The sequence below is a fragment of the Sander vitreus genome, chromosome 1 (assembly GCF_031162955.1).
Source record: "Sander vitreus isolate 19-12246 chromosome 1, sanVit1, whole genome shotgun sequence".
Classification (NCBI taxonomy): Eukaryota; Metazoa; Chordata; class Actinopteri; order Perciformes; family Percidae; genus Sander; species Sander vitreus.
In genome coordinates this window covers 13,490,264-13,504,099 of record NC_135855.1, presented here as the reverse complement: position 1 = coordinate 13,504,099, position 13,836 = coordinate 13,490,264, and the positions used below count along the sequence as shown (strand labels likewise).

General features: G+C 39.4%; 1 protein-coding gene across 1 annotated transcript in view; it reads left to right on the top strand.

The window, feature by feature from the left end:
- Window positions 1–12,151, top strand: part of trip4 (thyroid hormone receptor interactor 4) — an 85,555-nt gene extending 73,404 nt beyond the window's left edge. The window contains exon 13 of the mRNA XM_078271891.1: window positions 11,792–12,151. Coding sequence (XP_078128017.1) covers window positions 11,792–11,856 — 65 coding nt within the window. The 3' untranslated portion in view covers window positions 11,857–12,151. The remainder of the gene's footprint in view (window positions 1–11,791) is intronic.
- The last annotated feature ends 1,685 nt before the right edge of the window (window positions 12,152–13,836 follow it).

Here is a 13,836-nt window from a genome sequence, read left to right as displayed (position 1 = left end):
CACAGGGCCACTTAAAAAAATGACCTCTTTTAGTCAATGGTGCACTGCATTCTTGGTTAAACTCACTTTACCACAGACATATAGAGAAATGTACATTTAAAAAATATATATAGTTATTATAGACTTCAGAAATGTTGCTTCCTGCAGTCTGTGTATCAGAAGGCTTTCGAATCTAAAGTGCCTTAAGCTTTGTCTGTATTACACTGACACTACACTAACTGTGTCTATCTCCAGTAGAGCGTAACGCCAGAATAGTGGATTGTGAGAATAGTCTGTAGTTGGAACCAGTAAGTGAATTAGAAATTGAATTTGTTTAAGCAACATCCCAGTCTTTATATTCTCTGGGATCGTAGTCGGGGGGGAATGCTCAGACAGTTCTGTTAGGAAATGCTAAATAGATCGAAAAAACACAGTTCCTGCCAATGATCTTAAAGTATATCCATACTTTAAACAAGAAGTGGTACAGTGCACAGAATTGATTTGATTTTCATCTGTAGCGCTCATGTTGTCTCCAGCTGACTCTTTTTTTCCCCCCCCGTTTCAGGTTGTGAATGAAAATCAGAAGCCAGTGGCCATGACAATACAATCTATTAAATAATAAAAACATGCGCTTTATTTCATATAGCCTCAATACAATTCATTCCAAAAGGCGACATGAGCTGAATTAAATTGCTTTGGAATCTATTGTTGTATCCAGTTTTATTTGCACAATATCTGTAGATCATGAGAAGAAATATGTGGTTATGTAAAATGTTTCCCATGATGCTTTATCAACACTGCTGAGCTCCAGTCCTCTCAATAACAAACTGTTCTGCAGCACCAGCTTATTGTCAGAGCATCTAAGAGAAGGGATTGATGCGCTGCGGGGCTCTGGTCCTATTTTCAAGAATCGCTCGTGGCTGCAGGGGGAACCGGCTTTCTCTGTTAGAGAACATCAGCACAGGCAACTGGCAGTAACTGATGGACCTTCTAACTCAGTCATTACAGATTTCCAAGTAATCGCGCCTGAACAATCAGAGCCCGTGTTTCTTTTAAATTGGTGATGTTTAACTAAAGCACTTTTCAAAAGAGAGGGTCAGGCATCAATGGTGCAATGACAGAGTAGGACATGTAACACATAGCTTCCAGAAGGAAGATCCATCTGCTCATTCATTGGTATTCAACAGGAGCTGGTATGTGAGCAAACTTTAAAAACAAATCTGGGAATCTTCTCTATTGCTACATTATTTGTGTATACATTTAGTAATTTAGTATGTCCCTTATCTTCCCTCAAAAGCGGCTTGAGTGAAAAATAAACATGATCTTCAATAATCAGCTGCAATAACAAATGTTAAAATTTGATTCTGCAAGACTCCTTTGCAGTTACTTTTACTTGTTACACACTTTACATATAAAAAAAAAAAAACACCCAATTATGTAACTATTTGGCAATTATGGGATAATGGTAAATGCTTAAATGTAGTCCTAAAACAGTGTAACAAGGTCATAAAGTGGGCAAACGGATAGCTATATTTTAATGGTAGTTTACATATACCGGTTTTCCACCAAAATTAGTGTATATGTGGGTTTTTCTCGCACGTTCGTCCCGCGTTAGTAAACCGTAGAACTCAGCATGGAGGCCAGTGACCGTTTTTTATATCTGTTACTTATTCAAACCTCTCTTTCAAACTTTTTGACTGAGACGGACGGAATTTGTGGCCAAGACGGAAGCAACACGCATCTTAGCATTGCGCTAAGAAAATAGGCGGAAATTAGCATGTTCACCCAGGTGTCCTGTTTCCATCACTGCTGATCGGAGTTAAAATACCTTTGACTACTCATCAGAGTCATTGGTCCCGGGAATGAATGCCAATTGTAACTTTTCCCACTGCAGACAAAAGCCAGATGTTACTGGGTGTTAGTGAGTTTTTTTAGGCCAGTGGGAAAGGGGTGTAACATTAGCCACCCAAAGTGACTGATCCTACCAGACCAAGTTAGGCTGTAACCCCTGAGTAAGCTGAATGATGTATGTGTATGTTGTGTGTTATGTCTTTAAGCTACTGGGACCTTGAATTTCCCCTTGAGGATCAATAAAGTATCTATCTATCTATCTATCTATCTATCTAATTGAACAAAGATGCGTTTTATTGCTTGTTACTTTTCATTTGCAAGAGAATAAAAGTGCCATTTCATCTTTCAAAAGTTACATAGTCTTGCCAACAACCCACATGCAGTCTGTGAGCAAAATTGTTTATTAGAAGAAGCTTAATTTTGTCTACGTGTACAGAGCTTTAAACATTTGTATTTTTACTGCTCTAGTATCACGTTTCGGGGGAGGTTAGGGCAGAAACGGCAGTGAAATCTTATGAGGAGCCCATGAACGTAAAAACAAACTATGATGAATATTTTCTTAAACTGACAGAACTGAGGTCCAAGCTGTTTTTGCAACATTCATTCAATATTTCCAGAGGACAGAATAAGAGCAATAAACCTTCAGTCTGCACTTGCCAGGATATCTGATTGGCTGTTGACAGTCAACGACTCCTAAGGGTTTAAGTCATGTCCAACATTCTTTGCCTGACAAACTTTAAACTGTTCACACATCAGCTGAACTTTCCTTGCTGTTCAGCTGTACAGGAAATTCAATTTTGGGAAGTTGTTTATCATGTATGTTTGCAATGTGGATGTCGGGTAAAAGAGGAGGGAAAGACAATTGGTAGGGCCAAGTGATTGCAGATGGGATCCATGACATCAGGTCTGAGGTTCATTACGTTCAGCATTGAATTTGTGTTGTGGCCTGTAAATATAACACAACTATAACTTGACGCAATGTTTAAGCCAGGCAGATCTTAAATGAAAACAATGTCGTCAGAAGGCTAAGAAATGATGATCATCGACCAAGTTTTAGAACCCTAGACCCATTTAATGTAGGCTGATGTATTCATTTTTACACCCAGAAAAGCCTCCAGCATGTAATCAATATGTATACTGTGTGACACCATTGTATAACTCTCAGCTCAACGTCAAACAATTGGATTGATTGCCGCCAACAGGCTTCTTTCCCACAAAATTACCATAGTATTGTTTAGGTCTGTGGTGTAGGAACTCATCCATTATATACAAAACATTTATACACTAAAACATTTTATGCTCAGGCTCCATTTCTCTCTGCAGCAATTTGCATTTTAGTTTGGCTCAAACCTTTCTGAGACATATGGGAGTTGACCAGGACAACTAAAGTCTTTAACTGTCAAGGAGCAGTTAAAGTTTGTACCTCAACTAGAAGCCCTTAAACACTGAAGTTGTAAAGGATCAACCCACTCTGATTTTAACTGCTTGTCAGCGTGTTTGAAACACTAACCCTCCAAATATCACTCCGTAACCTGTAAGACCAATATATATATACACCACACACAAAGTGCTGTTTCAACAGTCTGAAGGCAGTGAAACACTGCTTTTGTCAGCTCAAGGTGGGCTTCATCACTCAATTTTGTAACTTTCTCAAACCGACAATCTGCCAGGCTCGCTTTCTGCAGCAGCTAGTCAAGTGTGTTGGAAAAGAAAATGGGCAGAGCTCCAAACACTTGACAGATTTATTTATTTTACTCAAAATTCCTCACACAGCTACTTGTGCTTCTGCGCTGGTAGTGATCGTGTCATTGTGCTTTGAGATAAGAGGCAGGAGAAGGGAGACTGAAATTGGAATCAAATTCCGAACAAACCATGGTAATGGCAAGTCCCTTTGGGGTGGACTTTGGGCTTTTTCCCTTTGTAAACCCATAACGTGCACAAAAATATATGTAACACAATAAAGGAAAGGGAAAAGCCAAAAAGCATAATATGAGCACTTTAAAGTGTTGCCAATAAACCTAACAGTCAATCATAGCTTTTTAACTGGAACAGAATATGTTAAATTAGTTCATCCTCGAGCATAGGTGTGGGTGGACTGTAGTGCAGCATCTAGTGAGTAGCACAGATAAAAGTGCATTTCACAAATTGAAGGAAATTAAAATTGCTATTTATCATCAAAAATGGAATTAATCCAAGAGCACATGCTTGTTCCAACTATTTGCTTATACATATTCCTCGAACATATTGTATCATACAAAGCCGAACAAACCACAAAATGCATCAAAAAAGTCAAACTAATGAACTGTCAGCAGGTACAATCTATGATCTAGTTTGCGTGGAAGCCTTTTGGGAGCACTGATATAATCCAGCTATCACCATGTCCTCCCTGCTTCACATCTATCCACCCACCAACCAGCACCACCTTTGCTGTCCCCGACTTGTCAGACACTGGTTCTCTAGCGAGTTGTGACGAACTGTCATGTGCGTGACTAAACCGGCTCAGCACTGCGCTGTTGGTTGGAGAAATCGCTCAGCCAATATAGCCCCCTCGGTGTCTGTATAAACCGCTTCAGGCAGGGAAGTTTGGACCAAGAGATGAAGTGAGACTGTTTTCTCTGCAGTGGGAAGCATGGTTCATGCTTCTCCCTAACCCCTTGCAAACAGCATGCCAACGCAAGTCTCAAACAGCGCCTTCTCTATCCACTTGTAAATTCACTAGCTCGGCAGTGCAGGAAGGGAATGTAAATTAGGTGTGACTAACAGCAAGATGGGAATCCAGGCAATTTTTCCCTTCCTCTCTCGCAGTTCTTCCCTGGCTACCGAGGGGTTTTGTACACATCCACTTTCCTGCAGTGCTCAGTTTCACGTACAGAATGACTTCAGCTGGAGGTCTACTAAGCTGAGGCCAGATAAGGAAAAGAAGATAGAATGGTTGTGTTGCTGAGCTGAAGTCAGAATGAAGCCTCTTTAAATTCATGTTTACTGAAATATGGGAAATACAACTGCCACATGTGATTTCACAGAAACATTTTAGCTGTATTGACACTTTGTAAACCTAAGTGCACTCAATTCTTTTTACGTGTTTAAGGATCAGGCTGGTGATATTTCAGTTATTATTAACAAATCCCATGAAAAGACCAAAATGAACAATACATTGATCCTAACAGCGGCTACAGCCTGTGTAGCCAAAGCCTGATACAGATTATTCCTGTGTGCCATAAAGCTTCCTTGTAGTCCAAAACTATTAAATACACATCAAAGAGCCACACATTGTGTTCATTATAATGAACACAAACACTGTTGTTTATTCAGAATCGGTATCAAAAGAAGAATAGGATTTGTTGCCAAGTAAGTAAGCAACACAAGGAATTTGCCTTGGTGGTTGGTGTGTACATGAACACATTAAAAGGAAATAAACATTGAATGTTAAAAGACACACTAACCTAAAAAAATAAGCACAACATAACTGTTTAACAAGACAAACGAATAAGAAAAGAAGGCTGCGCGGTTTAGTGCCGGATGTGCAAAAAAATGTTAAGGGAATGGGGAAAAAGTTCAGGATATGTAGTCCAGGATGTACGTAATTGTAATGTGTTATGTCCAGGGGTGAGGGAGTGGGGGGGTTAAGAGTCTGTGTCAGTGGGGGTCCCAGGCCTTGTTAATGAGGCCCACTGCAGTTGGGAAGTTGTTTTTGTGGCATGAGGTTTTGGTCCTGATGGACTGCAGCCCCCTGTAATTTTGTACAGACATTCACGGTGCCCAGAGGATATATCCTAATGACTTTGGTGATTGCCTGACATTTGCTTTTAGCGCCACCAGCAGGTCAAAGTTTGTACTTAGCCACTAAAATAACTTAACATCCACTGAAAGTATTGGCACAACATTACAGACATTCATGATTCCCAGACGATGGATCCTACTGACTTTTCCCCTGAAAGACATTCCCATCAGCTTCGGCTTTATGTTAAAGGAGCCGTAGGTAGGATTGCGAAGATCCAGGACTTAGCCAAAACATTTGAACATCGACAACTTCTCAGTCCCTCCCCCCCTTTCCACTAGAGCCCAAAACGGTCTTTTAAGCCCCTCCCCCCACAAGGGAGAATGAATGCGTGTGCATGAGCAGTGATTGACACGCAGTTAGACACCCAGATTATTTTTTTTCAAATAACCTGCTTCATGTAGTTCTACTGGAACATAGGGTCAGTTTCAGCAAATATGACAGAAAGTTAGTTTTATAAGGATTACCTACTGCACCTTTAACTGCTAATTAGCGATTATTAGCATACTAAAATGCTAAACTAAGATACTAAGCATAGTAAACATAATGGACATGGACAGTGTAGGGAAGTTGGAAAGTGTAGAGAGACAAACAACACATTGTTAGTTTTGGTTGATTTGTTGACAAAAAAAATTAGTAACACCGGCTTTATCTACCAGACCCCCAAAATAAATGTGTGAACTGGAGATTGATCAGTTCATATGATCTTTTCTATAAACTGCAGATGTTTAAAATGCATTGGAGGAATATATGCCTTCCCAGCTGTTCCTTGCCACCATGTTTAAATTTAAACCATTAAATCCTGCCATTTAGATTCAGATTGTTAAAGATTTTTCACTGTAAACTTCTTTTTACTCTCCAGGCAGTACACTTGTGATAGACTCTGAATTGGTTATTGTGGGAGCCCAGTGGGAATCAATGTAACAGATATTGATGAAGGTGTTAACATTCAATCACAGAGCTGGTAGTGCTCCACTTTTAACTTTCCCCTTTCTGTGTCATTATTTGTAGGCAAGTCATTTTCTCATGTCAGTGTGTCATCAAAGGGTGTATCAACATGTGGTTAAAGTGTATATACATAGCTGTTCTAGGTTTATTATCTAGGTGCATTGGGACCGCTGTATAATAAAAAGATAGAATATAAAATTCAGCCTTTTTATTCCTTAGTGCGTAGGCAGTTACTCTCACAGAAAGAGAAACAGCAACCAGACAATTATTCTTGTGATTATTACGGCAAGAAAGCTGATGGACCTGCATCTTATTGATGTCAGCCAAGATGTCAATGGACCTCTATTTCACTCTAATAAATACTCTTTGCACTACTGCCCCTGGCTTTTCAAGGGATTATGTAAGTGCACTTTCCATCAGCGATGAGCTGTATTCTCCCATTATGTGTAATGGGAATAGTATGCATGCAGTCATATTTGTGAATGTGTAAGCAGAGTAACCAAGTGTAGTGTATGTATGAGCGTCTGTGTGGCTGAGTGTATTTTACGGTCTTGATGATGGAGCGCCAGCCCTGTGCAGACAACCTGTGCTTATTTAATGGCCTCCTCCCCAGCTGCAGCATGTAGGCAATAAACCTTTCTCCAGCAATCTCCAAACAGTGCAGCAATCAATGGGAAATTATCTCAGCCAATCGATGGGCCGGCCTTTCTATTTCTCCTTCTCTCTACCTCTCCCTCTGTCCTATCTGTATCCCTTTCTCCCACCACCCCTCCCTCTTCTCATCCCTTCCTTCTGTCTCATTTTTGCTGTCTCTGTTTTTTCCACCCACTCCTTCACTCGCCCCCCCCCCCCCCCCCCCCTTTTTTTTTTCTAACTTGTGTTCCCTCCAGCTCTCTCGGCTCGGCAGCACCTACTCTGAAATGCGACAGCTCAGCAGCTCCAGAGCCATTAACAGGAGTTGCCTTCACCCAAGGAATATGTAACATTGCTGGATTGACTTTCCTGGCAAATATAATGAGTCTGACTTGTTCATACAACGAGAGAATACTCCCTCTGATAGACGTGACAACAAGGCCCATTTACTGTACTCCATGTTGTTGCTGTTGTCCTTTGTCGTTCGTTGCCAGTTGCACATAACCGAGTTATTTCTCCATGTTTCACTTGAGGATGTATTTTTAATGAATTGAGGAAATTGCAAGGACACTTCTCAGATAAAAATACTGAGTGATTTCCAACATTCAGTCCTTTTAAGCAGCGTTAATTATCTAAAGTTGCTATTCACACACACACACACACACACACACACACACACAAACACTGAGGAAGCAGATAATTCCAGTGATTACCCTAACCCCCTTTTTTTAAATAGATATCAGAATCAGCTTCATTGGCCAAGTATGTGTACTAGATCTGGGCAATATATTAATATTATATTGATATCATGATATATGATTAGATATTGTCTTAGATTTCGTCTTAGATTTTCGATATCGTAATATTATATGGTAAATGTTGAATTTTTCCTGGTTTTAAGAGCTGCATTACAGTAAAGTGATGTCATTTTCTGAACTTACCAGACTGTTCTAGCTGTTCTATTGTTTGCCTTTAACCACATAGTCATTATATCCACATTGTTGATGATTATTTATCTAAAAATATAATATTTTGTTAAAGCACCAATTGTCAACCCTACAAAATCGTCGCTATATCAACATTGAGGTATTTGGTCAATTATTTCGTGATATCTGATTTTCTCCATATCGCCCAGCCCTAATGTGTACACATACAAGGATTTTTTTTGTTGCTCTCAATGTACATACACAGAAATAGACAAAACATAAGATAAGACAAGGACAACAAAGCTGGGCAAGATAAACATTTAACTACTTTGTACTGATGATATATATATATGTGTATATATATATATATATACTTATACTATATATATATATATATACTTATATATATATATATATATAAGTACTCACGTGACTACTTTTATGTACAACAAACCCACAGAGAATTATCACCTGACTGCAGTTACCCTTAGCTCTACCGAGTTTTATAACGTTTTTCTGACTGTAAGCCACCTGCCCAGCACTTAACAGCAAACAGACACAGTTAGCTGGTAAAACATAGTGGAGCACTTAGCAGCTAAATAGCCAAATAGTTCCCTCAGGAGTTGGAGACAAAAACAAGAGTGAATGTTGAACTTTCCGCCATCACCAGCCATCTACCATCTGCCAGGTGGCGATGACTTTGAATAATTGCTAATGTTGCTCCATGTCTGCTGGTAGTGTAAATAGGCAACTCTTTAACAACTTTATAAGGGGAAAATATGTCAGTGTTGTTTTTACAGCTTGTTGCGTTGCTTCCAGGTGGCCCAAAAATGAATACATGGATCTTTCTTTAGTAGAGCACTTGAGGTCATTTCTGTGTCATGTAAGAAAATCAGCATTTTCTTAATAAAAATTGCAGATTTTTTAACATAATGTGGTATGAGATGCTCATTGCTACTGATATCAATGCGACTCTTCCAGCCAGCGGGTGGCTTGAATAAGGTTGTAGCGCCAAATCAATACATGCTAATACGTTCAGGATTTTGTCCTTTGTTGTGAATGGTTAAAACATGTTCACATAGTGTTGTGGCTTAACGTTGGTTTTTGCTCCTGATCATATTGTGACTGGGAGATCACTTATTACAGGACTTGTATTGTATGTCAAAAATCTGAATTATCACTTTAATGTGCTTTATACACCCGGCAAAATGTGTTTTTAGAAAATATTTACTTTGTGCACGGTGCATTTTGATTTCAGCATCCTGAAGTGTCCTTGAAGCACATTGCTATGATGCACATTGGGCTAACTGTGTTGACATTTGCCAAATGAGTAACTAACACACTACAACTGCTAAAAGCTCATTCCGTGAGTGCTTGTTTTGATTTATATAATCCGTTTGCGTTCATATATGCTCATAGACAACATTTCATAGAAATGCCATGACAAGGAAAACTGCCAGGGGCAATTTTCCACAGCATTGACTCAACCTCTCACTCGCACAAACAAACTAGAATTAAGAATCAAGAATTACTCATTTCTGTTGTGGTGGATATATCATTGAAGCAATTTTGGATAACTGTTTGGCAATGTTCACTCAGAAATTCCAGAGGTGTTTCCACGCCTAAGCAGCACTCACTCCTGGCAGAACAGACAGACACTGACAGCCATTCACACAGGCTTGGAAATGGTGAGCAAACAGCACTTCTCCTAAATACCTTGTTTATGCTGCTACTACCCACAGAGTTCAGCCATAACGTGACAACATGAAAAGAAAGCACAAGTGACAAACACCAACCCTGCCTGTCACACTTGTATAATTTTTTCCCCTGCCTCAGCCATGGGGAAAAGAGCCAGCTAATGCTTTGGGTTGACAAGCAGGAGGCTTGTGTTAGGCAGAGAGACACATGGTTATTATTTGCCTTGCAGTTAATGATGGGGGTCAACTCAGGTTATCAAAACCCAGCTAAGGTTGTTCTCTGCACAGAGAATGACAACGCAGCAGACCACAGTTTCTGAGACTGAGCCCTTATGGAGGAATTTGATATTGTGATTGATATTGTGAATGCTGAGAGAGAAAGCTGTCATTCACAGTGTGTTAAAAGGTCAGCTTGGTCAGTGGCTACAGGAGTTTTGTTTACACACCATAGCGACAAGCATTTATATAAATAGCAACTTGATCAAATCCCTCTTTAAGATTCTCAGCTGTTTTCATCTTTGTAAACATTCTCATCTGAGCTTCACATGAATCTGTGAGCAATAAATTATAACCATGGAGATTCTCACAACAATGAAGGCTACTGTTTTATGGCTTGGGAATGGCAGTCTGCTAATCAGCAAGTTTGTGCAGGTGCTGTCAGCTCGCTCAGCTACACAATCAAAACAAAGAGATTATTGAAAGAATCCTTGACTGTTACTATCTTGGCAGGCCCAGAAACATACAAAGACATTAACATTCCTTGGATGCAGCAATGGAGAACGCTAAGAAACGATTGTTGTGGCATGTTTATTAGTTACTACTGAAAGCGCTTTCACATTTCCTTTGGTTTTGATTATTCCGTTACAACTGTTACAAATCATGTCTTTCTGCTAGAGGGCCGTAGTTGCAGATGGTTTCAAATCAAGATGGTTGATAAAGGTGTCCCACAAGGATCATTATTAGGCCCTCTACTATTTACTGTATACATAAATAATATTTATTTTCCAAATGAACATGGAATGTCCATTCATATGCTGGTGATACCATTTTGTAGCCATTGTCTCGTCCACAAATCAGCAGCCTGTTGCACCAGCTATGAGTAAGTTCAAATGTAGCCTAGTTATAACGATAATTATTGCGCTGGTATCAGACCCAAACAGAATCTGTGGATTTTTTTTTTAAAGTTTTTTAGAGTTTACAGATTTTGCAGATTCTGTGTGGCCCTGGTTGTTATTATAAGTTGTGATTCATGCTTTACTAAAATTAAAGGTGGTTGCCCCGCCAAAAAGTCTGATGGTCATCAGCATACCTGTGTTTTCATTCATACAGCCATGCTATCTCCTGTAAGTTGCTGAGATACTTAACATCCTTAGTTCAGTTCAAAGTGAACAACCATGACACCAGATCACAGAATACTATGCATTTTACTGGAATAAACTGCAAAGCAACCTGAAGTATGAGACACTCATTCCTCTGAGCAATTTTAAAGATCTACATATTGATATTTTTTAAATAACATTTGTGATGGTTTTAATTAGTGTATGTGTAAGTGTCATGACAGCCTGTACGGCTGAAGTGTCATTATAATGTTGTATGCATGTCATTTGTATTAGACTTAACAACATTACAAGGTGCATTTACTTGCATTTTTTTGTATGTGGCATTCCGTTAGATTATAATGAATGTACATCTATATTACTGAATTAAAAGACACCTTATTTTGCTGCCAACAAAGGTTGTGGTCCAATCCCTCTTTGCAGTGGAATAAAAGGTCTGTTTGGCCTTTTCCCTCATCGTCTCTCTCGCTCTCTCTCTCTCTCTCTCTCTCTCTCTCTCTCTCTCTACTGTCTATCCGAGGCCGCCTCTAATCAGCTGGCCTTGAGCTCTCAGAAAGGTCAGTGTCCCTTTGATGGTGTTTTGATTTATCCCTTCCTCTTTTCTCCCCTCCCACTCGTCCCTTCCCCCTTCTTCTCTTGCAGGGAAGCTGGAGACTCACTACCACCAGGGTGCCAAGAAGGGGCTGGTCCCATCAGCTGCAGACTGACGTCAGATGAGAAGCTGAGGAGGAAAAACAGTCTGGTCTCACGGGAACATGGCAAATTATGTTTTCCAAAAAGAATTGCTTCATTCTACACTGGGTTGTCCTGACATTTTATCAGGAGTTATCAAAACTGACAGCTGCAGCTCTGTCCGTGTTGTTAATTGGTGGCATTTGCATTTCACATAATTAAAATTGCTTAAAAGTATGCAGTACATAGACATATAATAATGTTGACGCATTTCTACATTCTGCTTTGTGTCTATTTTGATTGTTTGCAGAAATAAAAACTTTAATTATGTGCTTCTCCTATTCCAATTAATTTGATTTGAAAATAAAAAAAAAAAGCTTGTATTTTGTTAAATATGGATGGCATCTTTTAGAAAATGTTCTGCCATCATCTACCTGTCATCTCAAAGCACAAGAAGTAAACTAGAAATTACTTGTTTTATTTCGCACATCAGGTTTTTATGAGGCAACGGAGACAAAAATAAATCCGCTTTATTTTTGTATTCAATAACCTAAAACCCAAAAGAGAAAGGCTGTTCCTCTCTCCTCCTCATCAGAGGCAGGCACGTCGTTACCCTTCTCACACCTAAGACCATTTAGACCAACAATAGCGCTGCGTTCAAAAACACAACCTTTTCATTCATTTCAATTAGACCATTTCATTGGAACAGCAGGGGAGGGGGGTGACGCAGAGGGCTCCAGCAAAAACAATGCAGGGCCATCAAGCAAAAAATGTTGATCCTGGCTGATCAGCTTAATGCAACTTCACTCAGCAACACACTGTTTAGACTAATCAAATGTGCACATTCCATAACTTGTAGCATGCTAATTATATTGTTTGCCTCACAAGCATTAAGCTGGAGGAGAAATGTATTGCTGCCACAATACATTTTCCGAGTTGTAAAACCTGCCTCAAAGGAGTATAAACCACAGTCTGATAAGCCCTCAGACTCGTAGATTTATTATTCGACCTGGACTTCTTGGCTGACGTTTAACGCTCCTGTACCTGCAGCATCACACCCACGCTGAGGAAAAACCCCTTGGGTTCTTTGGACGCAAGGATATTTCCAGTCCAAACTGTCTTCTTTCTTTTGAATTTCTTGTGCATGTCATTTGAATCCAGCACGGGAATGGCAGACTCCGCCACGGACAATGCAAACTAATTCATAGGGAGGTAACTAATGAGTGCAAATACATTTGATAGCTGTAACAGAATTAATGGGTTTAATATGGTGAAAATCTTAAAGGATTATAACTTGAAATGGATTTTGATAAATGAACCGCACTTGTTGCTGTGTGGTTGGCAATGCAAATTCTTCATTTCAACTTTCTGCCCCTTTAGCCATTAATCCCGCTCTTAAATTACAGAGATACTTCAACATGATTGTACATCACAAGTGTTGTATTAACTTAAGTTACCGTATTAAGATGAGAAATTCTTTAGGATTACTCCGGATTTTTCGCACTGTTGAATCCTCAGAATAAAAGCATTCCAGTGCTCACTTGAAAACGGAACAATCAGGCTTTCACAGAACTACACTCAGGTCTTGAATAAATTATTTACTCCTGAATAATAATTTGGTGTGGCTTATAAGCCATGCGTTGGCGTGCTTCTTAAAGGGTTATCAGATTTATGCCAGTATTGTCACTTCCTTTTAAAAACAAACCAAATCTTGAGTAAGACATCAATCTATTAAACAACATGCACAGACTTCAACCTCCGAAATCATGTATTTAGCTTTCTTAAAGGTATTGTGCTTATAGTGCACAAAGATTCATAGCACCTTTTATTATAAAGTATTTACTCTGGTTCAAGTGTTGTTGTGACAGGCTCTAAATTGATTCTCCGCCTGTGTAATGTCATATTGTATTTCAACATTTAACAATGAACACATTGCATTGCTATGTGTTTATTTCCTTCCAAATGTGTTGAGTGGCTCTTTGACTAAGCTGTTTTTTGCCCGAGGGCGTATTTCA